This window comes from Aspergillus versicolor (genome assembly GCF_001890125.1).
Source record: "Aspergillus versicolor CBS 583.65 unplaced genomic scaffold ASPVEscaffold_3, whole genome shotgun sequence".
Lineage (NCBI taxonomy): Eukaryota > Fungi > Ascomycota > Eurotiomycetes > Eurotiales > Aspergillaceae > Aspergillus > Aspergillus versicolor.
Genome location: NW_024467526.1, coordinates 618,155 through 632,103, shown reverse-complemented (window position 1 = coordinate 632,103; position 13,949 = coordinate 618,155). Strand labels below are relative to the sequence as shown.

Below are 13,949 nucleotides of genomic sequence, written 5' to 3'. Positions count from 1 at the left end.
AAAACCTTGGTTTTGCTGGCCAGTTGGCCCGTACTGCAGAGGCGATTTGGGAGGTAAAAATTTAAGCCACCTAGACAGGGTATTGAATACCTAGTATATCGAAGGATCCGCACGCACTCTGTCTAAATTAGCCATTGCTCCGTAGTATCAACAAGCATTAGAAGAAAATTAGTATTATCTTGATATGGGTTTTATTGTTGTTGGGTCACAATTTCGTTGTAAGTTCATGCGCTTCCACTTAATATATATAATATCCCGAGCGCCTCACTAGTGTAAACACCAGCAAAAACAACAAATTAGGTGCTCTAATCAATAAATACAACCCTAGTTATAATCATACCTACCACAAAAATACCACCAGCGTTAATGGCAGCTTTAATTCAAATACCGTACTTGCCCTTTCCCGCCTATTCCGAGTCCGCGGCTTGCTCCTGCCTTTGAAAACCGGAGTTACCCATCTCAGAATAAGAAGGCACATCCAATCGATCCGCCGGTTGTGCTTGCCTATCTGGGATATACCTTAGTGCTGTAGGTGCGCCTGGTTCGAGGGAAATTTTAGAAGTAAATTGGTTGGCACCCAGACAACCAAGAGATACTGATTAATTCAGAATCAAAGAGACGGGCAGACAATTGCTTCCCTGGAAGCTTTTAGCCGCGGTGGTATTTGATCCAAGAAACTCATGCGGGGGTCCATAGGAACTCAGCCTGGGCATGCATGCTTATGGAATTCCACTGCGCCCTTGATAGCATGACTTGCTGTCTTGGAACAATGCGCCTGATCGGAGCAAACGCAAGAAATACCACAGACCGACGCCCCGTAACATGAGGGACACTGAAGCCACAACCTCATCACTCCGTCGGGGAATAATAATCATCACTAGGAGCCATCAACATCAACTTGTTGTTCACCAAGGAACCTTACAGAGTGCAAAGTAGACGAGAGTGGGACCTGGAATGTCCCTTGGCCAGTCACGAGCCCGTCACGAGTCATGGCACAGCCACGATTTCGGCCCTATTATGTCATAGACCGCTCAGCCACAGGCAAACAGTGTGAGCGTCAGCGTTCGTGAAAGTCAAGGCACCAGCAAACCAGCCAATTCCCACGTTCTCCCCACTTACTTCCTCAGCCCTGTTTCTCGTTCTTCTTCCCCCCTTCCTTTCTCGTTATCCACCTCAAACAACCCCCTTTACTCCATACCTAGCAATTCCGCTGCCTCCCGAAACACCCAGTGTGCGAGATGAGTTTAAAGGGTTTCCAGAAGAGCATTGCCCGCGCCCCGCAAACCTTCAAGCAAAAGTTCAACATCGGCGAGCATACCCAGGATGCGGTCTACTCGGATGCAGAACGCCGGTTTCAGGAACTCGAGAAGGAGACCAAGAAACTTCACGATGAGTCAAAAAAGTACTTCGACGCCGTGAATGGTAGGTTTCCCTCTCCACGAACGACTCTCGCCTTATCCGGTCTAACACTGTACCCCGCTTAGGCATTTTGGACCACCAGATCGAATTCTCCAAGGCCATGACAGAGTTATACAAACCTATTTCTGGCCGTGCCTCCGACCCAAGCACATATACGATTGAAGGAAACCCTGAAGGGATTCGGGCCTGCGAGGAATATGAAGCAATCGTGCAGGACTTGAAGGAATCACTAGCGCCTGAGCTGGAGATGATTGACTCTCGCGTCGTCAGCCCTGCGCAGCAGCTCTTGGATGTGATTAAGGCGATTCGCAAGATTGGCGTTAAGCGAGACCATAAAAAGCTGGACTACGACCGTCATCGTGCCACCCTCAAGAAGCTTCAAGATAAGAAGGATAAGTCGCTGAAGGATGAGAAGGCCCTTTATAAGGCTGAGGGTGATGTGGAGCAAGCAACATCAGAATTCAACGGCTATAACGATCTGCTCAAGGAAGAGCTGCCCAAACTGTTCCAGCTTGAGGCCGAATTCATCCGACCGCTATTTCAATCCTTCTATTACATGCAGCTGAACATCTTCTATACTCTGCACGACAAAATGCAAGGCCTTAACATTGGTTATTTCGACTTAACGCGGGATATTGAGGAGGCATACGAGGAGAAGCGCGGGGACGCCAGGGAGAAAGCGGAAGAACTCACTATTGTCCATTATAAGACGACAGGCGGTCGCCGCCCGGGAGCAGGCTCGAAGATGAGTGTTAAAGACAAACTGGCTGCCGAGAAGGGCCGCTTTGGATCAAAGGCCAGCGACCCCGATGTTGTCGAGAACCCACCACCTCCCTACTCCCCCGGTTCCTCTAGTGGAAGCGCCCTTGCCGCCGCCGCAGCCAAAAAGCCAGCACCTCCACCTCCGAAGCCGAAGCCTTCTCGATTCAATGCGGCCACCGAGACGGTTACAGCACTGTACGATTACGAAGCACAGGCTCACGGTGATTTGAGCTTCACTGCTGGCGACGTCATCGAAATCGTACACCGGACGGACAATACAAACGAGTGGTGGACCGGCCGTGTTGACGGACGAGAAGGACAGTTCCCAGGTAAGATTCCCCCCTTGGACTATTGTCCTACTTTACTAACGCGTTGCAGCGAACTATGTCCAATTGAACTAGTATATGAGACCGGAGTTAATATACAGCTGTTCTAATTCTATTTCCTGCAAATTTTATACCTGTTTTCGGAGTTGGAGTCTCACCAGGGCTTTCTACACTCGCATAAAGAATTGTCGTTCGTTGGCCCTTTCGCCTACACCGCAGCGCTCATGGCATTGACACCGTGTATATATAATATTTCTTGATTTTCAGCAATTGAACTACGACTGCATCAGTACTCTGTCAGTGGGTCACTCTCCATGTCCGTGTAGACTTGGGGAAATATTTCATCATCGAATTGAAGGTGACAATCTACCAGGACGTCTACTGCAGAGACTTGTAATTTAATCTTCATATATAAGGATTGTCCACAGCCCTCATTACCCAGCCTTACAGATTAAGTAGACAATACAAAAATCTAACATATGAAGGTTAAAGTTATAGCGTAAATCTACAAAATATGGACGCAATAATGGCTGGAATGTCTTCAATAACTGTTCTTTTCAATCGTATAGAAGAGAAAGAGCGCAGTGCTTTACCGTGGAGTAAGAAGTAGAGCCCCACCAGATCTCCAAGCAATGATCTCATCTGTATAAATACCCCAACTCCAACTCGGACTCTCACTCTTGCTCTTGCTCACTCAACTTGCTCAACTCTCCTATTCCTCTATTCTCATTCCAGTCCAGCAATAAAAACAACCATGGCTGCCCTCAAGGGTCTTCGTTCCACCTACCGAATGAACTCGGGCCACGAGATTCCTATTCTAGGATATGGTGTAAGCAATCAACCACACCAAGAGCCAGCAGGTTCACTAACAGAAGCCAGGTCTATATGATGTAAATCTCTATCTTATCAAATATAGAGACGTGCGCTAACTAGGTATCGTCCAGTCCAGCATCCAAAACAGAGGAGACAACCCGAGAGGCTCTGCGCATCGGATATCGCCATGTACGACCACGGTTTCCCACCATTCAAAGGACCTAGCTAATCCAAACAGGTTGACTCCGCAATTATGTATCGCAACGAAAAGCCTTGCGGGCGCGCAATGGCTGCGTCCGGCATCGACCGATCCGAGATCTTCTTCACTACCAAGATCCCCCCAGGGTCAATGGGGTACAATGCCACCAAGCGGGCAATCGAGTCGAGCCTAAAAACAGCGGAGCAGGAGTACTTTGACTTGTGAGTTGAGAGTTACGATCCTTGTCCCTCCTAGATCATACAGCTTGTCCGGCTTGTCTGACTAACTATGTGATTTCTTTGTGATATGTAGAGTCCTCCTCCACGCCCCTTACGGTGGAAAAGAAGCCCGACTCGGCTCGTGGAAAGCCCTCGTTGAAGCCCAGAAGGCTGGAAAGACAAAATCTATCGGAGTCTCGAACTACGGCATTCACCATCTTGACGAACTAGAAGCTTACATCCAGTCCAGCGGCGATGGGAGCAAGATCGATGTTGGGCAGTATGAGATACACCCGTGGTGTGACCGGTCCGGGATAATCGAGTGGCTACAAAAGCGAAATATCATTGTCGAGGCGTATTCGCCCTTGGCGCATGGTGAGAGGATGAGGGAACCTCTGTTGGCGAAGCTGGGGCAGAAGTATGGCAAGTCGCCGGCGCAGATTATGATTCGGTGGGGGTTGCAGAAGGTGAGTTCTACCCTCTTTGCTTTTTCCGCTATATCAAAGTGACCTTCATCTGGTGGGAGAGTGTACGGACAGACTTGATGGTAATTAACTGGTTTCAGGGCCTTGTACCACTTCCCAAATCCGTCACGCCCAATCGCATCCAGGAGAATGCGGACGTGTTTGATTTCGAACTATCGGATGAGGACATGAATATTCTGCACACAGGAGAGTATTCGCCAACGGACTGGGATCCTACTCTTGACTATGATTAGACGGGTGGATGTAGATAGTTGGTGCTGCTGTGGTAAGAGATAGTGTAGTAGAAGATCGGCCCCCGCGCTGCTTAGCAATCGATCATTTTGACATCTGCAACCCCACCATCACCACCCTCCAACTGCAATCTCGCCCTCGCCTCCCTCTTAAACAAGGAAGCTCTTGAATGCGAAAATAGATTTTTTGTATTATCAAGCCTGCTATAATCAGCGACCATGAAGTTAATCCTTTCCACCTCGTACGTGATCCCCGCCATCCCTACCTAGCCCACCACCCAACGCCCTCCCTCGAACAAGCACAATCGCACGTCAACAAGGACTAACTGAAATATCTACCAGGAATATAATGACCTCTGGCGGCCCCTCCGTCATCCGCCAACCGTCAACGTTCAAATCCAATGTCGAACTAGTAAACTCCCTCCGCGCAAACATCCAAACCGCGCAACAATCAACCGCGACCACAAGCAACGGGACTTCAACCGAACACTCGGCCTCATGGACAAGAAAGGACGATGATGCACTATATATCCCTGCTGTGGACTTCTCGCAGCGCGGACTCGCCGAGGAACGCTCCCAATACGACATCACCGTCAAACTATTCTACCTCCCCGGCATCCCCATCTCACGCCGATGCGCGCACACAAAACAGGCGATCGATCTCGTGCTGAAGGAGTTGCATGTTGACTCGATCGACCTGCTGATCGTTTCTTTCCCCGGGATTCTCTTCGATGCGGAAGATGATAGCGAGGAAGAGGAAGTCAGTTCCGTTGATGACGGGAGCGAAGAGCAGTCCGACGACTTCGATAGCCTGGTGCAGACATGGCGCAGTCTAGAGAGTCTCTATGATCAGGGGAAGATCTCGCAGTTGGGCGTTGCGGAGTTCGGGAGTGAGCGGTTGGCGAGGTTTCTCGAGCACACGCGGGTCAAGCCGTCTGTGGACCAGATTAATTTGAAGGACTGCTGTGTTGTCCCGAAGAGTCTGATTCTGTATGCGAAGCAAGAGAAGATTGATTTGCTGACGCATAATGATTGTAATGACATCCTGCCTGTTGGGACGACGAGAGAGTTGCTGGGGCCGGGCGAGCGTGGGGCAGGGATTCTGGCATCGACGGCGGATGCGCAGGATGGTGTGCAGGGGGATATTGAGACGCAGTGGGTGGTGAAGTATACGGCTGTGGTGAAGGACCGGGGTGTTGTTGAGAACAAGGGTTATTTTGCCCTTGCGGATGTTGGGAGCTGTGTTGAGCCCTGACTTTAGTTTCGTCGTCTACAGATTTGTTTCTTCGCATGTAAAAGCGTGGCGTTTATGCTTTGGATTGCAATGCATCTTGTTTGAGCCTGTATAGGCCGTTGTTGAATTTAGGTAGACTACCCAATCATACTCCTCTTCCTCCCTCTCATTCGTACATCTTCCAGCCTCTTCAGCGCCGAAACAGCGCCTCTATGACTCTCCTTATACCCAACAAGAACCTCGTCAAAGAATCTCTCCGTCCGCGGATGCGAACTCCCAAACGCCCTCTCAAGGACATATAAATCCACCGCCCGATCCTCGTCCGCTGAACTCTGACTCGCCAGTCCAAAATCAATCATCACAACCTCACCCTCCAAAGACGGTGAACCCTCTCCGCCATCCTGTACTGAACCCCCCACAGGCCTCAGCATAAGATTGCTCGTCGTCAAATCCCCATGTATAACCCCGGCCTTATGCAACCCCCCAACCGCCGTCCCAATCCTCTTCATAAGCCCGCGAACCTTCTTTTCCTCTTCCAAATTCACCACCTGCCCCAGTTCCTTATTCTCCCTCCTTTCAATTCCCTTAATGTGCGCCTCCCACTGATCCAAAGCCGCCCTCACAACGCCGCCCTCGACCCACTCCATAACCAGCCAGCTCCCTCCGCCGGCGCCCTCCCAGTCCATCCCCAGGAGCGCGGGGACGCTAACCCCTTCCTTCACTAGTTTCTGCAAGCATCGCGCCTCCTGTAGGATTCTGGCGCGGGTCAACCGTCGGTCCAGGATTGGGTGTCGGTAGGGTTTTGACGGGCGGATCTTGAGCGCGACGTGTGTAGTTGGGTCTAGGAAGGTGGTTTTGTATAAGTGCGCTTCGGCGCCTTGATAAATCGGCGTCAGCGGAGTTGAGAGTTCTGAGTCTGTTTCTGATGTGGTAGTGGTGAGGATTCTGCTGAATGGTGGGGGTGGGTGGTTTGTTCCTGGCATTGTGGGCGGTTTCGGACGGCGAGGCTCGTTTGCTCCGGTTTTTAGGTGTTTTGGGGTTGGTTGTGGTATTTCGGAGGGTTCGGTTTTGTGTTTGGGCATCTGGTTTGGGTTTGGTTTGCTTGGTGAGGTGGTGGATTGAGGTTGAAGTTTAGGGAAGAATGTAGGAGGGGAAGAAGCTCTGATAAATTTGTGGTGGGGAACTTTTTATCTTTTGGGCCGAACCGCGAGATAACGGCGGAGAGTCACCACGGATTGTACTCTACAGGAGCTGCAAGGATAGTAAACTATTGATAGATTGTTTTATATCGAATACTAATTCTTAGATCTAAGCCACCACGTGAACCATGAGTATTCCATCAATCGTACAAACGCTAAACGCCCAATATGCTTTTCCCTGGAAACTGGAATAATCTATGCCTTTCTCTTCTTGCTCTTCTGGTTGTGAACATCATTCCAAGCATCTTCAAAGGTAGTCTTCTTCGCCCCGATCTGGTTTTCGTAGAAATTCATCTTACGCACAACCTCCATCGCACCTGTACCCAGAGACACCGTCTTGCCCATGATGATACACTCCGAGACACCCTCGATGAGATCTGTCCGGCCGGCTCCACCAGCATCGAACAGGTGGTCCGCTGTTTTCTCGAACGAGGCCAGTTGCAGAACGGAGTCGCGCATCTTTGCCAGACCGAATCGGGTGATACCTAGTACCTCGCCCTTGTAGGTCATGACATCGGCCAGTAGCTGCATGTGACGCGGGTCGATGTCCATGTCCTTCATGACTTCGCTGATTTCTTGGATAATGGTCTTCCGGGCTGCTTCGATTCCGAGAACGTCACGCACTTCCATAACGTTGTTAGACATGGTACGGAGGCCATCGACACCGTCCGTGTTCATGCACTGTCGGAGTCCGTATCCTTCGACCAAGAGGGTGTTCTTCTCAGATTTTTCGTCGGTACGGATGATAGCACGGCTTGCTTGCGGGTGTCCGAGGACTTGGATGTCGGGGAGGAGACGCTTGAGAGCCTTCAAGCGGAGGAAGGGATCCGCACTAGTGGCGGCAATCTCTGTCTTGGACAGCTTGTCCTTGCTAGAAGGATCCAAATCGATCATAATGTGGATGTGGGAGCGCGTTGATCTGAACGTCAAGTCGTCTGCCTTGAATCGTCGGGTGCTCTCGATCGCACGACGGATCTTCGGGATCGATAGATCAAGTTCCAAATCTCTAATCGTGTTCCAGTTGATCTTGACGGTCAAGAACGCCTCTTTCCCGGTCCAGGTTTCCCGGATATAATGGGCGATATCGCGCAAGAAAGTCTTTTCGATACGTCCCTTGACCATGCGGGCACCGACAACGTGTTGCTTTTCAACCAGCTCGCAAGCAATAACAGGAGTACTGATCTCTTTGGAGGCGTTGATGATTTCCTTGATACGGGGAACACCCTGGGTGATACTCATACCGGCGACACCAGCAAAATGGAAAGTCTTCAAAGTCATCTGGGTACCAGGCTCTCCAATGGACTGGGCACCAACAGCGCCAACAGCATGTCCTGGCTCAACTTGGGCTCTCTTGTACTTCGTCAGACACTCAGTAATGAAAGTCCGAAGCGTCGTCTCCGTGAGCTTTCCTGTGTGGTTCAACCCCTTGATGGTCCTCTCGTCGGACGGGTCGCTGTCGCCACCTCGAGAAATCAGCTTGTCCGCTTTCGTTCCAACGTATTGCTGAATAGATTCGAGGAAGTCACGGGCACTCTCGAATTGGTCAATACCGTGGTCAGTACGATCCATATAGCCCAGCTCAGTTCCCATCAGATCTTTCCGTAGAAGCTTGGCACGCTCCTTTGAGAGCATTTCCTCACATACTTGCATGATCTCAGCGGGGGACAGACTGCGCTCATCATTCTCATAGGTCGTAGACTCGGAGTGAATGAAAGTTCGGTCGAAGTGGACTGGCCTAGCTTTGCCCTCCATATCCACGGGATCCAACTTGTCGTCACCATACTGGAATTGCACAATTCCCTGGGACGAGTTTCGCACTGTGTCATCATATCCAGTAGAAAGATCTTCCAGAGACTTCATAAGACGACGTGACATGTAACCGGTTTCGGCAGTCTTGACTGCAGTGTCAACCAGACCTTCACGACCAGACATGGCGTGGAAAATAAATTCGTAGGGAAGAAGACCCGAGAAGAAACTGTTCCGAACGAAGCCCTTTGACGGGGGCTGTCGGGCATTCTTTGGGAAATGGGGTAGGGTTCGATCCTGGAAACCATCCTGCACACGCTGGCCGCCAATAATTTGTTGACCCACGAGAGCAACCATCTGAGACACGTTGATACTGGAACCTTTCGATCCAGATGTAGCCATGATCAGTGGAGAGTTGTATTTGCTCAACTGTTGAATACACTCATCACCAGCCTGTTGACGGACTTTACTCAAAATACCAGAGAGCTGGTTTTCCATGGTCTGCAATTCGTCACACCCAGGATATTTTTCCAGCGTTCCAGCCTTGTATTGTGCAATAACCTCGTCACACTTCGCGTATGCCGCTTCGACTAGGTCGTTCTTCGAACGAATCAGTTTCTCGCTGGGGTATACGTCTGTGATTCCGATAGAAAAGCCCATGTTCGTGAACCAACGAGCCGATAGTTTCGATAGACGGTTCATTCCCTCGGCTGCTGCGGCTGGGCCAAAATCACGAAGCATAATATAGAACACATTGTCCTTCTTTCCAGAACCAATTGTAGACTTGTCCATCACACCACACATGACCTCTGAATTCCGAACGACAAGCCATCCATCGTTGGGGTCCAGGTCCCTTGGCCGATCCTTTGCTTGCTTGAATTCTCTGCAAGCGGCGTCTAGGTTGACCATAACGGGGTCGTCTTTATTTGGGCGCATCAAAATGTTGAAAACTTGCTTTCCTGTCCAGAGCATTTGTGGTTTAAGAACCGCAGGCGCTGGAAGATCGAAACGGGTTTCCGGGCCAAGCATGTACAAGCATATCTGGGTGAAAGTACGTCGGTCGAAGAAGTTATCCTTGCTGCTGAGCAGATAGGCGGCACTAATGAAATCTTGAATAGCGGCAATAATCGGCTCTCCGTTTTTGGGGGTTGCCAAGTTATTCTTCACACCCATCAACTCCATTGCTTCGGCTCTGGCCTCTTCTGTCTGAGGCACGTGAAGGTTCATTTCGTCACCATCGAAATCAGCATTGTATGGATTGCAAACACACTCGTTCAATCGGAATGTTCGGTGAGGGCGAACTTTTGCAAAATGGGATAGAATACTGAGTTTGTGGAGAGAGGGCTGACGGTTGAACAGGACGATATCACCATCTTCAATATGGCGTTCAACAATGTCTCCTTCCTGCAGTTGGTCGGCAATGAACTTCAAGTTACCGTACTTGAGCATAGTCTTCAATGGGTTGCCTTTCTTGACGATATAGTTGGCACCCGGCCACTTTTTTGTTCCATTTCGGACCCGTTGCTGTAACTTCTCCTTGTTGTATCTAGAGACCACCTCGGGATAAGTCATATTCTTTGCAACAAGCTCCGGAACCGCAACCTCATCAACACGTAGATTAGGATCAGGCGAAATAACAGTTCGACCAGAGAAATCGACACGCTTTCCGGAAAGATTACCACGGAATCGACCCTGCTTTCCTTTCAAACGCTGCACAAAACCACGGATGGGCTTTCCCAGGTCCGCCTTGTTGAGACCCGGAACATCACTGTTGATATAGACAGCAATTTGTAGCTGCATGTAGTCCCAGCATTCCATAATGGTCTGCACAGGTGCACCTTTCAACAAAGAATTTTTGAGATTAATGTTACTCTGAACAATATCTCCCAACTTGGCCGTCAGATCATCCTCAGTGGACGAAGCATCCTGACCCACGGAGGGGCGAATACAAACCGGCGGTGCAGGGATGAACTGCCAAAGAAACATCTCCGGTCTTGCTTCCTTAGGATCCAAGCCTAACAGCTCGCAATCGCTATCTGAGATGCGCTTGAACAAGTTCAAGACCCGCAGTGCATTCAAATCATCCTGGGCTTTTTTGTAGTGTTTCTCCACCTCCCCGTTCGAACTCCTCGCCTCTTCGAGCGACCTATCGAAAACAATCTTGCTAGGCGGCGGGACCTTTTTCATGGATGTCGACGCATTAAAGGCACGGAATTTGTCATGGGTAATTTTAAGAGAGCTGGTGCCTGTTTTCTTAACCACGCCGTTCACAGTACCACAGTATTCGCAGGTTCGGGTCTTGCGGCAGCGTTCGTTGACTCGTTTGGCAATCTGCAACCGTCGCAGGTTATCCAGTCGCGGGCGGCGCATCTCACGGAGAAAAGCACGGCGCTCTGATTCCGGAAGCAGGATATGCGAACACTCCTTGCAAATTTCCTGCAAGATACTAATCACCCGCTTGAAATATCCCACATGGAACGCAGGCAAGACGAGTCTCACATGGCCGAAATGGCCGTTGCAAACTTGCAGCGCACCGCCGCAGGTCTGGCAGGACGAGGACTTGTTCGAAATACCCATGCGCCCGTCGAGAGGGCCATGAGGAACGACGGCTCGGTCATTTTCGAGGTTGTAGAATTTGCGGTCGGATACTTCCACCACGCCTTGGCTGACAATGTCATCGTTGGACCTGCGGAGAAGCCGGAGCCGTTAGCCTCTCCCTGCGCCGGCGAAACCCTCGACCAGCGATCACTTACAGAACGCCAAACTTCAGCTCCTTGATCACTTTAGGGACGCGGTCGATGACCTGGGCCTTGCCCAGGTCGGCCTGCACACCTTCCAGAGGCTGCATCACGCTCTTCAAGGAATGATCATGGCAGGATATGAGTCAACGGGGTTGGAGGTCGGAGGCGCGGGAGCTGGGACAAAATTCGCTCGGGTGTGAAACAGGAGTCGGCGCAATAGTCTGGATAAATTAGTAGGCAAGCACCGCCGTCAAGAAACCTTAGAAGTGAACTGAGAGGGCCGTGGAGGTGGGAGAGTGAGAGGCTGCAAGTCAAGTTAACGGCGGGGTCGGCGACGAAACTTTTTTCGCGCCGACAGAGCTCCCCCCTCATCTCGTCCAATCAGCGACAACCCAACTATACCAGGTTCTGTCGGTTGAATGTGGAGGTCCATTGGAAGTATATAATGTTTTTAACCCAAATCTGAATAATGTACACGTTCAAAATTTCTATATAATACAATGTACAGCTGAAATCGCTACTTCGACAGGAATGCTTGGAACGCCTTGTGCTCAATCACCACATTTCCAACGGCTCTGAGTCGCTTTCGTCCTTCCTTCTGTTTCTCCAACAGCTTCCTTCGCCGACTAACATCACTGGCATGGAGTTTTGCCAGCACATCTTTCCGGTATGGCTTGACTGTTTCACGCGCCACGACTTTGCGGCCGACCGCCGCCTGGATGATAACCTCGAACAACTGTCGGTCGACATGCTCTTTGAACTTGGTCACCCACTGTCTTCCCAGTCTCTCCACCTGGCTATAGTGGACGAGTCGAGCAACAGCATCCACAGGTGCTTTGTTAACGAGCATTTGCAGCTTGACAATGTTGCTGGTTCTCCAACCAGACTCCTCGTAGTCTAGCGAAGCGTATCCTTTCGTCCCGCCCTTCAGCTTGCCAAAGAAATCGTCGACCAGTTGGGCCAGAGGGAGCTGGTACTTGAGGATAACTTGAGTTGAGGTGAAATACTCCAAGCTCTGTTGCTCTCCTCGATTCGCTTCGCAAAGTTCAATAACTTTTCCGAGATATTCATCAGGGAAAGTCAAAGTGGCCAAAACGTACGGCTCTTGCAACTCTGCAACCTTCATGCGCACCGTGTCCTCGTCCGGAAATTTGGCTGGGCTGGCAATAATGTCCTCCTTCCCATCCTTCCAGATGACCTTAACCGGGACGGACGGCGGGGTAATGATAATACTCGCACCGTGTTCCTGACGAAGGCGGTCCTCAAAGACCGAGCAGTGCAAAGTCCCCAGAAACCCGAGTCTAAAGCCTGCCCCAAGCGCCTCCGAGGACTCTTTTTGCACAGTGATACTTCGATCGTTAAGCATGAGCTGGTTGACGCTGTCCTCCAGGTGTTCAAAATGGTCTGCATCTACAGGATACGCAGCTACAAAGACCATTGCCTTGGGCTCCTCGAATCCAGGCAGTGGCTCCACGAGCTTCTCCGACCCGACCGTGGTAAAAGTGTCACCAATCTTGGCCTCTTTACTTCGTTTCATACCCGGGTTGAAGTAAATGTATCCGACTTGACCGGCGCGGAGGACAGTTTGGGCGGTTTCGGTAGGATATTGGATACCAACTTCCCCCACGAAATACTTAATCCCTGTTACGAAGGACACAACTTGCTGACCGCTGCGGAGTTCACCATCGAACACACGGACTAGGCAGATAACGCCCTTGTAAGAATCGTACCAGGAATCGACAAGCAGCATGCGGAGAGGTTTCTTGGAGTCGCCGACCGGTCTATTCTGTTGTCAGCACATCACATGGAATCGCGCAGGAAAAGAGAGAAACGTACGCAGGGATCTTCTCCACAATTGTAGGGAGAAGTTTTTCCACATTCAGTCCTGTCTTTGCTGAAACGAGCACTGCATCTTCCGTATCAAGCTCAAACGACTGCTCCAACTGATCCAGGGCGCGTTCCGGTTCGGCGGAGGGTAGGTCGACCTTATTGATGATGGGGACCAACTCCAATCCCTGAGAAAAGGCAAGGTAAAAGTTCGCGACAGTCTGTGCCTGAATACCTTGACTGGCATCAACCAGCAGTAGCGCCCCTCCGCAACTTGCGTAACTCCGCGACACTTCCGCGCGAAAATCGACGTGGCCCGGGGTATCAACAAGGTGCAGAAGATAGTCCTCCCCTTTATGGTTGTATATCATAGTACATGTCTGTGCTTTGACTGTAATTCCTCGTTCGCGCTCGACATCGAGTTTGTCTAGAACCTGCTTATTCGTCCCCGGTTTGATTGTGCCGGTAAGTTCCAGGAGTCGGTCGGAGAGTGTGCTCTTTCCATGGTCGACGTGCGCGACAATACAGAAGTTGCGATATCGTTCAATTGGGATCGCGGATATTCTGGTTTCGAGATCGGTCATAGAAACTTTCGAAGGGCCCCTTGAGGCATTGTAGGAAGAGGTGGTGGTAAAAAACCGGGTTGCGTAGGAAGATCTGGACGCCTTAAGAAGGCTGGACGCAGGCCATTTCGGAGCCGCGCTCAGCCATCCGGCTAACTGCAGGCATCCTCGCATTGGGAGTGCTGCA

General features: G+C 50.6%; 5 protein-coding genes across 5 annotated transcripts; 3 read left to right on the top strand and 2 right to left on the bottom strand.

Annotated features, from left to right (window-relative positions):
- Window positions 1-1,238: 1,238 nt before the first annotated feature.
- ASPVEDRAFT_128955 (amphiphysin) lies at window positions 1,239-2,617 on the top strand (the record flags this gene model as incomplete). Its single annotated transcript, XM_040806592.1, has 2 exons — window positions 1,239-1,422; window positions 1,485-2,617. 2 exons carry the CDS (start codon window positions 1,239-1,241, stop codon window positions 2,615-2,617), a joined length of 1,317 nt encoding a protein of 438 aa, XP_040665555.1.
- A 644-nt stretch (window positions 2,618-3,261) lies between these two features.
- ASPVEDRAFT_81383 (aldo/keto reductase family protein) lies at window positions 3,262-4,455 on the top strand (the record flags this gene model as incomplete). The annotated part of the gene is made up of 6 exons (XM_040817031.1): window positions 3,262-3,336; window positions 3,387-3,397; window positions 3,452-3,509; window positions 3,559-3,740; window positions 3,832-4,204; window positions 4,303-4,455. The coding sequence occupies 6 exons, from the start codon at window positions 3,262-3,264 to the stop codon at window positions 4,453-4,455; spliced, it is 852 nt and encodes a 283-aa protein (XP_040665554.1).
- ASPVEDRAFT_526398 (putative gamma-cysteine synthetase regulatory subunit) lies at window positions 4,344-5,765 on the top strand. Its single transcript, XM_040814671.1, has 2 exons — window positions 4,344-4,694; window positions 4,795-5,765. Exons 1-2 carry the CDS (start codon window positions 4,672-4,674, stop codon window positions 5,705-5,707), a joined length of 936 nt encoding a protein of 311 aa, XP_040665553.1. The 5' UTR covers window positions 4,344-4,671; the 3' UTR covers window positions 5,708-5,765.
- Window positions 5,766-5,823: 58 nt separating this feature from the next.
- bud32 (serine/threonine protein kinase BUD32) lies at window positions 5,824-6,669 on the bottom strand (the record flags this gene model as incomplete). The annotated part of the gene is made up of 1 exon (XM_040806608.1): window positions 5,824-6,669. The coding sequence occupies one exon, from the start codon at window positions 6,667-6,669 to the stop codon at window positions 5,824-5,826; it is 846 nt and encodes a 281-aa protein (XP_040665552.1).
- Window positions 6,670-7,080: 411 nt separating this feature from the next.
- ASPVEDRAFT_51108 (DNA-directed RNA polymerase III core subunit RPO31) lies at window positions 7,081-13,783 on the bottom strand (the record flags this gene model as incomplete). Its single annotated transcript, XM_040814426.1, has 4 exons — window positions 7,081-11,317; window positions 11,385-11,483; window positions 11,894-13,153; window positions 13,209-13,783. The coding sequence occupies 4 exons, from the start codon at window positions 13,781-13,783 to the stop codon at window positions 7,081-7,083; spliced, it is 6,171 nt and encodes a 2,056-aa protein (XP_040665551.1).
- Window positions 13,784-13,949: the final 166 nt, after the last annotated feature.

Bases quoted from the DNA above. Each gene is read 5' to 3' on its own strand.
- ASPVEDRAFT_526398 (XM_040814671.1), top strand. From the start codon at position 4,672: ATGAAGTTAATCCTTTCCACCTC. The intron at 4,695-4,794 runs GTACGTGATCCC...AATATCTACCAG, and splicing joins AAGTTAATCCTTTCCACCTC to GAATATAATGACCTCTGGCG.